The sequence below is a fragment of the Idiotropiscis lumnitzeri genome, chromosome 4, assembly GCF_059441095.1.
Source record: "Idiotropiscis lumnitzeri isolate Australia: NSW breed Sydney's pygmy pipehorse chromosome 4, RoL_Ilum_1.0, whole genome shotgun sequence".
Classification (NCBI taxonomy): domain Eukaryota; kingdom Metazoa; phylum Chordata; class Actinopteri; order Syngnathiformes; family Syngnathidae; genus Idiotropiscis; species Idiotropiscis lumnitzeri.
This window is the reverse complement of record NC_142394.1, coordinates 30,503,125-30,518,144: the sequence shown is the minus strand read 5'-3', so window position 1 is coordinate 30,518,144 and position 15,020 is coordinate 30,503,125. Positions and strand designations below refer to the sequence as shown.

The 15,020-nt window shown below is 41.4% G+C and overlaps 3 protein-coding genes across 3 annotated transcripts; all 3 read right to left on the bottom strand.

The window, feature by feature from the left end:
- Positions 1-112: 112 nt before the first annotated feature.
- ponzr1 (plac8 onzin related protein 1) lies at positions 113-3,957 on the bottom strand. Its single transcript, XM_088294271.1, has 4 exons — positions 3,871-3,957; positions 2,619-2,758; positions 1,770-1,915; positions 113-496 (listed from the first exon to the last, which is right to left on the bottom strand). Exons 2-4 carry the CDS (start codon positions 2,752-2,754, stop codon positions 359-361), a joined length of 420 nt encoding a protein of 139 aa, XP_088150397.1. The 5' UTR covers positions 2,755-2,758; positions 3,871-3,957; the 3' UTR covers positions 113-358.
- Positions 3,958-4,646: 689 nt separating this feature from the next.
- Positions 4,647-8,967, bottom strand: LOC148339169 (ankyrin repeat domain-containing protein 46). Its single transcript, XM_088295122.1, has 4 exons — positions 8,840-8,967; positions 7,937-8,279; positions 6,608-6,766; positions 4,647-5,790 (listed from the first exon to the last, which is right to left on the bottom strand). Exons 2-4 carry the CDS (start codon positions 8,245-8,247, stop codon positions 5,574-5,576), a joined length of 687 nt encoding a protein of 228 aa, XP_088151248.1. The 5' UTR covers positions 8,248-8,279; positions 8,840-8,967; the 3' UTR covers positions 4,647-5,573.
- A 421-nt stretch (positions 8,968-9,388) lies between these two features.
- On the bottom strand, positions 9,389-14,243 carry tmem185a (transmembrane protein 185A). Its single transcript, XM_088293874.1, has 7 exons — positions 14,037-14,243; positions 13,396-13,572; positions 12,565-12,778; positions 12,386-12,469; positions 11,690-11,866; positions 11,495-11,618; positions 9,389-10,323 (listed from the first exon to the last, which is right to left on the bottom strand). Exons 1-7 carry the CDS (start codon positions 14,072-14,074, stop codon positions 10,073-10,075), a joined length of 1,065 nt encoding a protein of 354 aa, XP_088150000.1. The 5' UTR covers positions 14,075-14,243; the 3' UTR covers positions 9,389-10,072.
- Between the last annotated feature and the right edge of the window lie 777 nt (positions 14,244-15,020).

Below are 15,020 nucleotides of genomic sequence, written 5' to 3'. Positions count from 1 at the left end.
TGACTTTCCTATATTCAAGAGCATTGCAATGCGCTGTGAAAAACCACGAAACACGGGAGACAGCAAGGAAACACTGCATACACACAAAAAAAAACAACCCTGGAAGCGTAAATGTATTTGCACTTGGAAAATACTTTTTAATATGCTTTAAATGTAATTAAACATGAACATCATCATCGTCATCAATGTGAAATGTGAGAAGTGACGTTCATCGCAAGATGCAACGTGTTATAAAAAAGGATTTGAAATCCCAACACACCGAACAGTTTTTTGGTTTGACCTAACATAATACTAGCAAGTGGCTTTATGCAAAAGACATAAGAAGGACGAACGTGATGTGGGCGGGTGCTGCAAGGCACTACACAGTATTGATGACCTGCGTGTTGATCGTAGTCATGGTGCCCTCGTTGGCCCTGATCTTCACTTCGCGGTTCATCTGGCACCAGGCGCACGGGAAACACCACATGAACTTGCAGCAGTCGTCGCAGCAGGAGCCCTGCAGACACCACAAGTGGGTCAGGTTGTACTTCAGAAATGTTTCAAAACAAAATAGTGAGTGGCAATCAATTCTGTCTGATCATTCAAGGCTCGGGAATAGTGTGTTTTATGACATAAACGCCAAAACTAGCAAATAAAATCTTCCATCAAACAGAAAAAGGTTGTTTCTACCATATCTCATTTTTTAGTACTCAGCAGTAAAACATGGGCTGATTTCACCCAAATCACCAATTTTGGGCCCAAAAAAAATACAGGAGACGAGCTTTTTGTGATACACAACGGTGACTTGGATGCTTTGGTGACGCCTCAAACATTGCAACAGTCCTTTTTCTTCTATAAAATACCAACAATAATGAAAATGTGCTTTTGAAGGCAAAATAATGAATTTACAAATATTTGCCAGTGTAACAATTTTACATGTGACAAACTTTACAAACCATTTGCATGCAATTTAATAATAGTAGTATTCAGTCGTGTGTCCGTGCATCATACCATTTACGTGCATGTGTGTATGTGTATATGGTACATTGCATAAATTGCATAAACTTCTAAAATCTAATTCACAAATTAATTTGCATTCTTTAAATAATTTCCATCATCATTTCTCTGTTTTGTGATAAACTTTGTAGATTTAACCAGATCAAAACTTTCAAATCACAGCTCCTTGAAATGGGTGAATTTCCAGAGAGCCGCTTTGTTCACAAGCGACAAAGCAATGTTTTGGTCCATGCTCATCTCATCAAAAGAGACCAAATGCTGACATCTGACGGCCGTAGTTACTGTATTACACTTCCCCACTTCATGATCAAAGTTGGCCAAGACTTTTCTCCACCCTTTCCCGTAACAAAAAACGTAATTGACGGCAAATTCCGTCGATGGCAGGCATTGAACCTAAGAGTTAAATACAACTGAAATGTATTTAGGCAATAATTCACCGGTAGTGCAACCACACTTTGAAAATCTCTGACTAAATGGTGTAAAATTAAAGTTGGATTTTTTTTGTAATTCCCTTGTTAAAATACGACATTCTTGCAACGTCAACAACGGATGTTTGTCATACTATTAAGATTTTATCTGGCGTAAATACATCACATGAATTTATTCTAAAATGAGCAATGATTAGAAATGTACTGAATTTAAAAGATAAATTCAACAGAACTTTACATGGGCACTGATTATTCCTGTCTTCAACACACACAAAAAAAAAAAAAAAAAATCAATCAATCAACCCATTCAAGTTTTGTCCCCGTTAACGACGGGCGGCTTTTTACCGGGATGCCGTGGCGCTCCCTGACGGAGGAGCGGAGCATGCACGACACGATGCAGCAGAAGTCAAGCAACGGCATGGCGCAGCACCAGCCGTGCTTGCTGGCCGTCTGGCACTGCATGCAAGGGAAGCACCACAGGCCGCAGCAACCTGGCAAAGCACACAAAATGTTCACCAAGAAAAATTCTTTTCAAATGCATAGCACAAACATTTAAATCAAATTGAACCAGAGTGTAAAAAAAAAAAAAATGTACATTTTAATGACCTATTTATGAAATGTGTGTTCTGGAAGTCCCCTCCTTTATCTTCCCTGTCGTCTTTGTCTTGTTTCTAAACAATTACCCCAGCCTCCCGCTATATTTCTGACGGAAATCGACCCACGGATTTGTTCGGCTGGCGTCTCAACGCGACTGACAAATATTTTCTTGATGAGAAGAGCCTGCTTGCCCCGAGCGGACGGCGGCAGCGGGAGACATCTTGGATTGTGGATGACATGGACGACGTTGCGTCGGTCTATTGAGGAAGACATACGGTATCTTGCTGTTTGGAGTTGGCAGGTCCAGTTTTATCGTAAAAAGCTCATTAATGCCCTGCGAGAAGCACCCGCAAGAATCAAGGTCGACCGATATCATTGTCGGCCCGTTCCCAAAACAAGCGTTATCTGGACTTTCTCCAGGAAGTGCCGCTGCCGGCTGCTTAACCTTGAGCGGGCTTCCCACTCTGTTGGTTTTTGTTACCGCTCGTGTTTCTTTGAATGAGCTGTTCCGACGAAGTCAAATTCCTTGTGTGTGACTTTACATATCTGGGCCAATAATTCTGTTTCTGATTCTAAATGAAGCTACTCGTGACTTACAAGTGCTCATGTCGCTGCAGCAATCACAGAGGCCAGTGCTCCAGGTGGAATGACGAAAAGTGTTAGTCACCACTTGGCTCACCACCTGGGTGGGCTGCTGGTAGATGGCCTGGGAAGGGGGCTGGTAGTGAGCCATGGCTGGAGGAGACACAAAATGTCAAGAAAGATGGTCCATTCATTCATCCCATCTCAGCTATTTTCTGCTTTTATGTGCCACACCAATACGTTACTACACAGTTGTCATTTTCAAAAAGAAAAAATAAATTCTCAGCATTTCAAACCAATCAAACCACAAAATAATTTGAATTACAGATGATGAAATGAGGGGGGAAAATGCACCAGAAGTACAAGAACACATCCTTTACCAGTTGAGATGTGTCATTTCAACACACAGTACTTCATGGACACCAATCGCTCCGTTTTTAATGAGCTAGTTTTTGGCACCACCTTGTGGCACCTGAAAAAATGTACTATCTACAATTTAATTACTGCTTATACACTTCTGTTTAGATAAACGCCGTACTCGGCGTGTAATGGAACGAAGCCTGTTTCCACGAGTAAAAAAAAAATAATGTTAATACAACAGTGAAACCAATTTTACTAATACAAATAGTAGTTGCGCACAAGGCAACTAGCTCGACCAATTTGCAACGTCAACCATTTTGAAATGCGAACGTATTTGAAACACACTTGCGCATTTTCCTTCAGTCTCGTTTTCAGTCTCGAAATTACGCATCTCACTAAATCAGAAAGTCAAAATAGTCCAAATGTGCCAATTATTGCTAAACCTTAGCGTGAAAGTCGCGTTTTTAATCGGCAAACTCTTAAGCGCCCCGCGGCTAAAATGGGCCCCAAATCAATGAAAAAAATGACCTTTTCTGGTCGCAATTTTTATTAATATGAAAAGGAAAAGAAAAAACGATTAGTATGTTCCTAACACCAACGTGGGTTTTAACAATTAACTGTTAATATGATAAGATAAACGAGCGAAAACAAAAGTTTTAATTAGCAGGCCGCATGAACATCATCATCATCATCTTCATCTTCGTCATCATCTCTAGAAATGCATCAAAAATCCAGAAAAAGCGCATTCAATCTCGTGTGGAATGAGGATGACACAAAAAATGCCTTTGAAAGTTCACAACATGATAAATTAACTTGGCGGCCAAATCAAAGCTTTTTTTAAATACATAAAAAAACATCAGACAAAAAGTTCCAATTAAAAGCAAATATGTGCAGTCGAGTTTTTACCTTTTTTTTCTCTCCGCGTGTTGAAGAAACTTGATAGAGAACACGACCAGACCAGTCCAGTGCAAACTTCTTTCCAACTAAGTTTCGATTTCCACAGTCAGCTCCGCCCCCTTTCGCCCCCCCATACTCCACGGTGGCTTGAAAAGGAAACCAACTCGAAAAAGAGGCGAAGAGCAAAAAAGCAAACTCACTTTCAACAGAGCCCAGACTTGATTTACATCATTTACACTTGGAAGTGAGACGTGTGAAATGACGCAATATAACTTCCAACGAATTTGAAGCATATTTGATTTCATACATCCTTGTATCATTTATACAACTGTCATTATTATATTTGCTTTGCACAAATATGCCTGTTGCATATTTAGACACGATTTGCATCCTCACTGTGATTTTCCTGCTTAGGTTTCAATTCTTTTAGTTGCTGCTTTGTTTTTACTTTGCTCATTTCCACATTAGAGGGAATGTAGATAAGAATATTTCGATTTGAATTCCCTCAAGGGATGACCATCTAACTACAGAGGATATAAAAAAAAAGTGTTCAAAACCAATCAAGTTCACAGGAGCTGGACAGATTGTAAAACACACGATTGATGGAAAACGTTTTCATCATAGACAGATTACAAAAATAGGGTGGAGGGGTGTGTGGACTTTTAATACTTACTTTATAAACTCACCTGTTGGCAAAAACACATTTCGATAAATACACCTAGTTTTGCTTCTGCCTGTTCAGAATCACTCAAAGTTTGTCGAAATGGAGAATCGAGATTACTCGCATTGCTTGGAATCGGACATTTTTATTCAGATTTGCCAACGGTTCACATGGCATGTTCACGGCGCCTAACATTGACATGGCTTTCAAATATTACAAGAGAAAATACAAAGAAACTTGTGCCGAGATGGGATGTGGGGACAAAAGAGAAAGTTGCATTCTTGCACGCTTCTATTAAAACAAAGCCGTGTTCTCATCCACAGCGTCACGCAAAAACTTTGCTGGCTTGGATCACACGCTCAGGAATTAATACAGAAGTGAGAGAGTTAAACCAAAACATAAAAAATGAAAATAAAAAGGTTCATAAGATAAGCAATGTACAGCTTGGAACAAGTGCATCATTTCTTCAAAGCAGCTGCGGTTACATGAAGTGAAATACGACATTTTATGACAAGCAAGTTCAGTCACGTTACGTCATCACGGGACAATTTTCATTTACAAAAATCGCCGATTCATGTTTGTTGTGGAAGAAAAAATTGTTTTTTTAAATCACCTAATCATGCCTTTTGTGCTCACAACATGGCATCCTGGCTAATAGGAAAGTAGTAACCGTGGTCAAGGAACGTATTAGCATGTTATGACATGGGCGTGAACGCAAGTGCTGGCAAAGGTACTCGAGTACATTTCTCAGGTATCAATACATTTTTTTTACTCAATACTTCCCACATCTGAAAACAGATTTCTATTCCTCACTTTGTCAGAAACGACGCGTTCCTTTTTTCGACCTCTGCGGATGATGACGCAACATAAGGACAACGAGCACGACGCAAATGCAGTATATCGAACCGAGAGAAAATGTTACTTATTTGACTTTTTTTTTTTTCTTTCCGCGTCCAACACTCGCATACAAACGAACACGCAGCACCTGTCCTGCAGCCGAAAAAAAGCTGCGGGTAATCCGCCCGCTGGCGCCCCCTCTTGGCTTCCTTCCTTCAGTGCACGAGTTCCAGCTGGCTGGTGGAGAAGGGCAGCACGCCGCTGACGTAGTAGGCGATGCCCAGCGAGAGCAGGGCGATGACCACCAGCAGCAGCAGAACCCTCCAGAAGCCCAGGTCCTCCACGAACTCCTGCCAGGTGGTGCGGAAGCTGGACAGCACGCCCTCGCTGCTTTGCAGGTTGGGGTTGAGCAGCGAGTGGCTCTCCATGGCACTTTTTATTTGGAGGGGGGCACACGACAGAAGGTCAGCTTGCTCGCAAAAAGAATTGTGGGGAAACAAAATGCTTCGTTTGTTGATATTCAGCCTACGAGTTTGTTCAAACATATTTGCACTTGCCAGCGCGTTCTAACATATTTGGCAGTCAAAAAATTGGACTCCACATTGGAAGTTGCACGCTGACATCTAAACGCAATATTGAGAAAAAAAAATTGCCATTTGCTTAGTTTGCAAAATCATTCAGCCCGAATTCTCCAACAATGCGATAATGGAACGGTCCAAAATATTAACATTGCGTAACACCAGAAAATTGCCAATCAAGCGTCACCAAAATGCCGACATCTCCAGTTTGGCCCACTTCAACTTCGGAAATTATTAGAACGATCACGTCAATATTTTGGATTTGATGGACATAAAATGTCTTCCACTCCATCGGCGCTCACGACATCTTAAAGTTTAAAGTGAGGCGATCGTTCTAATCGTTTCGGTGCATTGCATTTTGGTGACGAGTCATCGCAGTCTTCTGACATCAAGCAAGCTTTTTCTGTGGAGAGGAAAACACTTCACGCATTCACTACCTGACGAGTAAAAAAAAAAAAAAAAAAGATGTTTGACGTCTTTAGCCGTCAATGGCAGTAAATGTTAACGGCCATAAAATTAAAAATATTGGGCCGATCATTTTGAGGTTGGAGTGCGCATAAGTGGAGATACACACGGGAATTTGGGTGACAATTCTCAGGCATGAAGCGTCTTTACATGTCGTCGTCCCCGAAATGAGTTTGCAGACGTGCCGAGCGTTCGCGCCTGCCTACCTCTCGCTGTCGGCCATCTGCATGGTGTCCAGTTTGGAGTGAGCTCCTCGGTTGAAGCCTTTCACCTCCTGCTCCTCCAGCCCCTCCAGCAGACGGATGGCGTCCTTGTTGACGCCGCGTCTCTTGGCCAGCACCAGCGGCGTGGACCCGTTGTGATTACTACGACAACCAGCGCAAACGGGCGGCGTCACGCTCTGGCGAGCGACTTGTGCCCCAAACAGCGGTACCTTGACTTAAGACATTCATTCCATCCGGCATCGAGCTTGTTTATTCAAGCTTCCTCATTAAAATGCCATTAATCTGTTCCAGTCCGCAAAATGAACCCGGCCCGACCGATGAGAATTTTTTTTTAGGCCGATGCCAACATTCAGAAGGAAAAATTAATAAATAAAAAAGTCGAATAATCAATTAATCGGAGGATTTATTGAAAGCAGGGATTCACAAAGTGCGGTGCGAGTACGCAGGCCAAGTTCATTATTGTTGACAAAAACCTCAAAAATCAAAAAGGAAAAAAAAATAAAAATTTTTTGGTAACAAAAAAATGAAAATGCTTTGAAAAAAATAAAAACTACGGTAACTGAAATGACATCTTGAGTTTCTAAAACTAACATTAAATATATTTACAGCAAAAATGCCTTTCATTTTCCTGCCAACTAACGTCATACATGAGCTTTCGGCGTTCATTTTAAACGTTTCTATTTCGGTATTGTTGTGCGTCCGTACAAAAGGTCAGTTGCTTGAGAATTGCAATTTACTCTTTTACACAATACTAGTGAACATTTTTAATCTTGAACTTGACAAATACTCCATATAAAAAAAAACAACTCAAACTTAAAAAAATAAATAAAATAAAAATAATTAAAACTAACCGAATTTCCAAATCCAAAGTCAAAACAAAAATTGTGTTTACTTTTTTAGTAAAAGAGGCATTAAATTTTCAAGATCGGGTTCTGTTTAAACCTTTATTTTGATACAAGTTTAAATAGTATTTGTTTTACTTTAAAAAAGAGAGGAATTTTCAAATACCAAAAAACATGCTAAAAAGTATAGCCGGGTTTAAACGACAAACACAACTCGTCTAACTTGACGCTTATTCATGTGAATGGAGTCAAGAGTGTCGTTTAGTGGTCGAAGGGCACAAGGACGTCATTCCAAGCGACTCCAACGCTGAACATCGTTTACGGTTTCATGCGAAAGTAGAAATAGGCCGACATTTATTCGCCAAAACTCCGGACGATTAGGATTATTCTGAAAATGGGCATTTGGGGCACTCACAAGTCAAGGTAGCACTGTAAATGGGATGAGTCCAAAACGCAACGCATCACTTACCAAATATCAATCTTGAGCCCATTGGACACCAGGAACTGAATGGTGTCCACATGCCCGCACAGGTGCAGCGCCGTGTTCCCTTGGTAGTCGGTCGCCAGCAAATCGGCGCCGAACTTGTGCAGCAGGCGACAGATGTCCACGTTGCCCCGCGCCGCGGCTAAATGCAAACCGGTGCGACCGCGGTTGTCGCGGATGTTGGGGTCGCAGCCGGTCTCCAGGAGCCTCTTGGCGAAGGCCAAGTCGCCATCGATGCAGGACTGCAGCAGAGGCACGTTAGTCTGCGACGAATCGTTGATGAAGACATAGGACATGTCCGAGTGGGTGTCAGAAAATTCCAGCGTACCTGCAATGGAAGGGATAAAGTCAGTTGCTAGTTCTCACTGCACATGCACACGCACACGCACACGCACACGCAAACACATTCAAGTGAATGAGACAGAGTGGAATCATTTTGACATTAAATTAGCGTGAGAGATCAGTTGGACAGCTCGTTAAAAAATGGAAGAACATAATTACATTGTTTTCTGCAATGTTCATTTGATGCCTTAATGTTTTTGCTCTTCGCATAACACGCTTCAAGCAAGCAAATAAAGAGCAACTTTTAAAGCAGTACTTGTTTTGAATAATGACATTATTTGTTTTTCTTTGAGCGAAAGGGGGGGTGACTACTATGACGTAATTCGTGCGGCCTTAATTTATTTTTTTTTGTCCAGCCTCAATTTCTATTCCACATTAAACGCACAAACAAAACATCACATCCTTAACGGAATTGAGCTAATGCGTTAGCCTGCAAGCTAAAGAGCGCAGCCGGATCGAAATGAGCGACTCGACGACAATGGAAGCAACTAAAGGAGCAAATGACGGCTAGAAAACAACATGTTAGTCGGTAATTGTATGACATACCTGTTGAAATGTCCCAAAACAGCCGTGAAAATATTAGCTACCTAGCAGCTAACGCTAAGAGCTGTGTTGTTGGTCTCGTCTTCTTCCTCTGTTTTGGTGAGTTTTTCTGCCACCTAGCGGCCACGAGTTTAACTGCAAAAACATAAGTATTCGCTATTTACTGATTACTTTTATTGCGCCAGGCACATATTAAGAATAAATGAAATATCCACTGCCCGAACCCCTTTTACAACAAAGTATATGTGTCAGACTATTAACTGTTGTTGTTTTTTAAGTGATTTATGATAAAGGTATTATTTTTTATATTATTATAACTGGCCTGTTTTATTTTTACCATTTTTTTAATTCACCATCTGCTAACCGGTTTTGATAAATCTGTCCTGGCCTCTCTTGCACCTTTCAAAGTCAAAAGGTCATCTAAAGTACAGCAGAAGCCACACATGGAGACAAACAACAATTTAAACTCACATTCCCATTTTAGGACAATTTCATCTCCAAACCGAATGCGCCTCTGAATACTAATTGACGAATAATAGTCAAGGCTGAAAAGACTTTTTTTGTCATTTTATTTTGCTTTGTGATGATCGGCTGATACGGGAAGTCGCCGAACAGATCACGACGTGACCACATAGTGTATGTACATTTGCATTCAAACCATTAGAAATTGACGGTCACGAGCAACGAAGAACGAGGCGGAACGTGTCAAATAGAACAGGGCAGCTTGTTTGTATTCATCAACAAAGTGGAGTGGTTGCTCTGGTCCCTAATGAGACATATTTATTTATTTACAATCAATAGGAAGAAGGAAGATGGGGCATGGGGGTGTTAGGGGAGACCTCTGTGAAATATTAAGTGCATTTTTTTTTTCAGGTCTGTCCGTAATTAACCCTCTTGTTACATTTGTTCGTCAGGAAAAGTAATAATGTTACCAAGTGGTTCGTAAGTGTCTGAAATGAAGTGAAACTTTTTGTAAGTGGCGGATGTGAAATAAACTCGTCAACGTAACAGGAGGGTCGACTCCGAAGAGCACGTCGAGAGAATGAGATGCCAACTTTTAAAATCCGCGCCGCAAGGCCGTAACAAAGCGAGCAACTCTCCGCTGGTCCCATCGCAGTGGCGAGGCGGCGTCCATTTTGTAGTCCCTAATAATCACCTCCTTGTGGTGAAAAACCCGCCGCAGAATTCCGCTCAGTTCACGTGAACGGCGGCTCTCGTTGCAGAGTCTGCGCCCGCCTAGTCGGGCATGTCGATGCAGAGTTTGGGCGGCGGGACAAAGTATTTGCCGGGACTTTGGGTGATCACTACGCCTGTTTTTTTGTGGAACATGGGGGCAATCTTGGGCGGCGGCTCGGGGACGGGCGGGTCCTCAGCGGCCTCGGGGTCGTCGCTGCGTTGGAGGTCGTAAGAGACGTTGCCGTACTCTCGCAGGAAGGGGAGGAGCTCCAGCAGGAAGTGGCAGAAGTCCTTGCGGATGCCAAACCACCCTAGAAGGACATCGGGCCACAAACGGGAGGGGGTGAAATTCGGGCTGCAACTCATCATTATTTTATCATCTCTTGACTATTTTTTCAATTCATTGATGAATTGGATTAAAAAAACATTTCTTTTTCCAATTCCAACTGTACAGTGAGGAAAATGCCCACATTGGTTGTGATTCAGTCACTGGTTTGCTCCATAACAAGTCAGAAAATTGGCAAAAATGTTGATTGTTGTTCTCCAAAGTTAAGGCAGATATTTGCAGATGTTTCATTTAGAGGCACCAATCGGAGGATTAGGACAATTTCAAGTTAAACAATATGCTCAAATATTCATGGATTACACTACTCAACAGCACATTTGAGTCAGTCGGCTTTATGAGAACGTTCGCAATCCATCCAGAAGCGAACGAAGCACCACAGAGACCCCGAAGACGTTTACAGGACGTTTCTGACCGATGAATATGAAGCTTAAATGAACGGTGACATCACAATGTGAGGACACGCTCGTTTTCTTGGATGGGGCAGGAATGCCCGAAGATAAATGATCGGCGCAAAACAGCAATTTGGGTGAGGAAAAATTATTTTGACATGGTTAAAAGCGCAAAAGAGGCAATTCAGCATGACACATCTCCTTTAAGTTTGATCTAGAAATGCTTGCGCAAGACGGAGTTTACAATGCATTGTAATTTATAGCTAGGACGTTTCAGAAAAAGAAATTCCACCTGTTGCTGAACTTAAAAATAAATTTTTACTAAATATTTTATTTATTTATTGATACAGATTTGGAAATAAAAATGCGTTGATCATTATTATCCAAGTTGTCTATAAATTTGATAATGGATTAGTTGTCAATTATTTGATTAAGTGTCGCACCTCTAGTTCACTTTAATAAAAACAAATGTGGTGAGAAAAATCTAAGCATTTTATTTTTTATTTTTATAAAGATGACAAATCACAACAGCTGCGAGAATTATTTTATTTTTGTTGTTCAATAGTTGTTTTTTCACCAATATGTAAAAATTTTCTTTCGCCTAATGTTAATTTTTTATCTAATAAATGATGGGTGGCTTTTTAATTTTTGCTAAATTGCACAAATTGATGATTTAATTTGTTTTTAAATCCTGCAAATCAGCGAATATGAAAAAAAAAAAAACCCCTGTCATTGTTTTCTACTCACAGTGGTTCCCGCCTTTCTGACCGAAGGTGGTGACCATGAGCGTGAGTAGCGAGAGCCACAGCGGCACAAAGACGCACACGTAGCTCAGGCTGTTGTGGCCGTCCAGCTTGTGCACCAGGAGGATCTGCGGGAGGGCAAAGGTCGCAAACATCAGCGGCGCATCGCCAAAATGCCTCGGCGGCGCCGGGTCCTCACCTCAAAGGTGAGCAGCGGAACCACGATGGTCATCCAGCTGATCGCCATGGTGATGTGAGTGCGTCGCTGCTCGGCGATGATGTCGATGGAGCGGAGGAAAAGGACCGACCAGATGATGTAGTAGAGGACGACGAGGCACAGGAAGGACATGAGGATCCACAGTGGCACGCACACCACCTGCACACACAGCCAACATTAGACTCGTGATTTCGGAAGAGTAGCTCCCTCTAGTGGTACGCAAAAGAAGCACTTCCTTCAGTTGTTTTTTTTACTTTTACGTTTAATCTACAAGAGTAGTTTGCGTTGCAAACATGGGCCCGTCAGTGTAACTCAAAGTGTCAAAAACTAAGAAAGCACAAACTCGTCCATTACTAATTCATCGGGAAATTCTGAAAGATGAAGCATTTGAAACGACTCACTTTACTGCAACTTAACTGAGTCACTTAACAGTTGTTGTGACTTTAGTTGGGTGGGCATGAGTGTATTGTGCTGCCCCCGGTGGTCAAGAGTGGGGAAATGTTTCTTTTTTTTCCTTTTAATCGAGAAAATGTCAAAACAAAACAAGATAAACCTTTTCTCCAGTTTTCTTCGTTTTAAGATATAGAATGTAACAGCAGGACTTTTTTTTGGCATTTGAAAAAAATCTTTCTTTGATTTTGACCCCTAAATTGAAAAATCAACGCGAGTGGCCCTCACCAGCCAAGGCCAGTTGATGATCCTGTCGAGCCTCAGAGCGATGAAGATGAACTGGAGAATGTTCACCGAACAGAAGACCTCCAGCTGAGGAGGAGGAAACGTGTGGTTATTTTTTTCACCCGGCAAGACGATTCAACATGCCGGTTGGTCGGCGGTTGCGTGAGAAGACGCGTCTTTACCTCCAGGGAGCGGTCGTGTCTGAAGCCCCAGACGCACGCCGCCACGGAGACGGGCGACACGAAGAAGAGTGGCATGAAGACGAGCAGCCAGAAGTAGTTGCCGCTTCCCCTCGCCACGCGGTCGCACACCAACACCTCGAACATGAGCAGGAGGACGTGAAGCCCCACGGCGATCAGCATGGCCTTGAACTCCACGCACGTCTCGCCTTCAGCCCTGGCAGAGAAGGTAAGTAAATAACAAGAATGATCAAGTTAGGTTTTTTATTTTTTTTATGGTAAGAAACCACCATTCTCATGGAATCTAAACCTCTTGAGAAAGAAGGCGTGACTGACAAAGTATTAATGATATTCCACCCACTCAAGGCTAAAAACGGCAAATTCCTCCTTTAGTTGACCCGACTTAATTTCAATTGAGTACAACGATTCACTTTAAGTAACTCTGACTTATTTTTTCTTTCAGGAATGTGCTTATGTTGAGCCATCATATCCTTTAAGTACTAAATGGTTATTTTGGAGGGGTAAGCTTAAACACTTCTCTGTCGCATTAACCTGGTCAATGCTATTATATTTAAAACCAGATCTTAACACAAAACAAACAGCTCTTCTCTGATCTTTGCGGAACAAAGTAACTTTTCTACTGAAGCAATTATAAATTGTCCAAATGAAACAAAGCGATAAAAAGAAAAATGTGTGCATGTGAAAGCCTGCAGACATTTCTTGTCATATATTTTGTTTTCCTCTGCTGTTTGTTGCAGAAGAAGAACAAATACAATCTCACAGCATATTTTCGCAAATCGTGCAGCCCTCACAGATGCCCATCGAGGAGCGTACCTGTACTGAGGGTTGTGTGCCCACACTCCAGTGCCCACTGACGCCCCGATGATGACCAGCAGCTTCCACAGCCATATTGGCGTGAACACGGCCCAGTAGCTCCACTGGATAACTCCATCCAGACGCAAGGACAGCAACACGGAGAACAGCAGCAGGCACAAGTAGATCAGGAACTTGCTGCAGAGAAGCACACATGGATCGTGTCAAATTGTCAGGAAACGACATCAAAACCTGAATTGAACCAACTCTAACATTTTCCTGGATTATATTGCCTAGTGGAAGAAACATCACTTATATGAAGAATTCAATGCAATAAATACAATAATGAATGAAGCCGTTAAGAAGGCAAGAGAGGAATGACATCCTCGTTTCTTGTGAAGAACAGATGAGCACATTATTAGGCTTCATTGAGCGAGAATTAAAATCAGTTCTACGTTTAATGCTGCACATGCCATTTAATTCCTACAAATAAATGTTAGCACCGGAGCCAGCTATTAACAGGTGTTCTTACTTTTCTCATTTTAACTTTATACCCAAACGAGTTTTAACTGAATAGTATTTGTTCAATTTCGAAGCGACTGATGTTTTATGACATCCTGCTAACGCTAATCGGTGAGGAAAACTTCGCGGTCGTCCTTTACCTGGGATTAAAATCCTGAAAGAGTCCCCGTAAATTCATGGCGCAGAAGAAAACCTTGCGTTCCTTGATTATTTCATTGTCTCGTTTTGTTTGTGATTTCTTCTACTTTTGGTGGTTCAACTAAAATCCCTCCCGAGCTAGCTAGTGTGTTTTTGTTTTTCCCCTAAAGCCTCCATCGGAAGTGACGTCATGCTCACGCAGGCAGAGTACTTCCGTTCACAAGAGGTAAGAAAAAGGCAGTGAATGAAAAATGATAAATAACAAACGACAAAGTTTTAGTAGGACAAAAATGGTAAAGACCGAAGCAAAACCTTACATGGCCATTTTTGTTTTCTGTTTTTTCCCTTTCCGCCCAAAAAATATTACGTGCTCAATATTGGGCTTGTGAATATTACAATTTAATTTACGTCGTTAGTTTATTTTTGCCTCGTTTCGCTACCGACCTTGACTTTTCTTTGTTAAAATAAGGAATACGTGCACAGCTTGTTCTCATTCAGTTGCAGTTTGAATTTTCAGCAATTGCTTGAATTTTTTTGTCCAAGACTAAAAAAAAAAAGTAAAAAAATGTATTTAATGTCTGGCTTGACTAATGAAATCAAATAGAGACTGAATTATTTTTCACTCATTTCCAAGCAGTGATTCCCAAAGTGTAGCACAATTGTATTTAACGTTTTAGGAGGACGCAGACGCACGGCATCATTAAGAAGTTTATTTTTTAAAACTTTTTTTTAACTAATTTGTTATGTCCAAAAGATTTTAAATGATTATTAATCGTTTAAGTATTTTTCTGTTTCTTTTTAAGCCTAGTGTTTAATGTTCAAACTGTGCAGAGTCTTACTATCTTACAGCAAAATAAAACCGCTGTGTGATTTGTTACCAACTCAACTCCGCTGCATTTTAATGTTGCTCACGTTCGTGGCACTCGCGAGATTTTTATTTTTCCAGGTGGTACATGAAGTAAAAAGATGAGAAGCAGTACTCAAGT

Coding starts and splice junctions, on each gene's coding strand:
- ponzr1 (XM_088294271.1), bottom strand. CDS start 2,754: ATGGCTCACTACCAGCCCCCTTCCCAGGCCATCTACCAGCAGCCCACC. Junction 1,916..2,618: donor CTGCAGCGACATGAGCACTT/GTAAGTCACGAG, acceptor GTGCTTTGCCAG/GTTGCTGCGGCCTGTGGTGC. Junction 497..1,769: donor GGGAGCGCCACGGCATCCCG/GTAAAAAGCCGC, acceptor TGGTGTCTGCAG/GGCTCCTGCTGCGACGACTG.
- LOC148339169 (XM_088295122.1), bottom strand. CDS start 8,247: ATGTCCTATGTCTTCATCAACGATTCGTCGCAGACTAACGTGCCTCTG. Junction 6,767..7,936: donor GGGCTCAAGATTGATATTTG/GTAAGTGATGCG, acceptor TGGTTGTCGTAG/TAATCACAACGGGTCCACGC. Junction 5,791..6,607: donor CAGATGGCCGACAGCGAGAG/GTAGGCAGGCGC, acceptor CCAAATAAAAAG/TGCCATGGAGAGCCACTCGC.
- tmem185a (XM_088293874.1), bottom strand. CDS start 14,074: ATGAATTTACGGGGACTCTTTCAGGATTTTAATCCCAG. Junction 13,573..14,036: donor TTTCAGGATTTTAATCCCAG/GTAAAGGACGAC, acceptor GCTTCTCTGCAG/CAAGTTCCTGATCTACTTGT. Junction 12,779..13,395: donor GCACACAACCCTCAGTACAG/GTACGCTCCTCG, acceptor CTTCTCTGCCAG/GGCTGAAGGCGAGACGTGCG.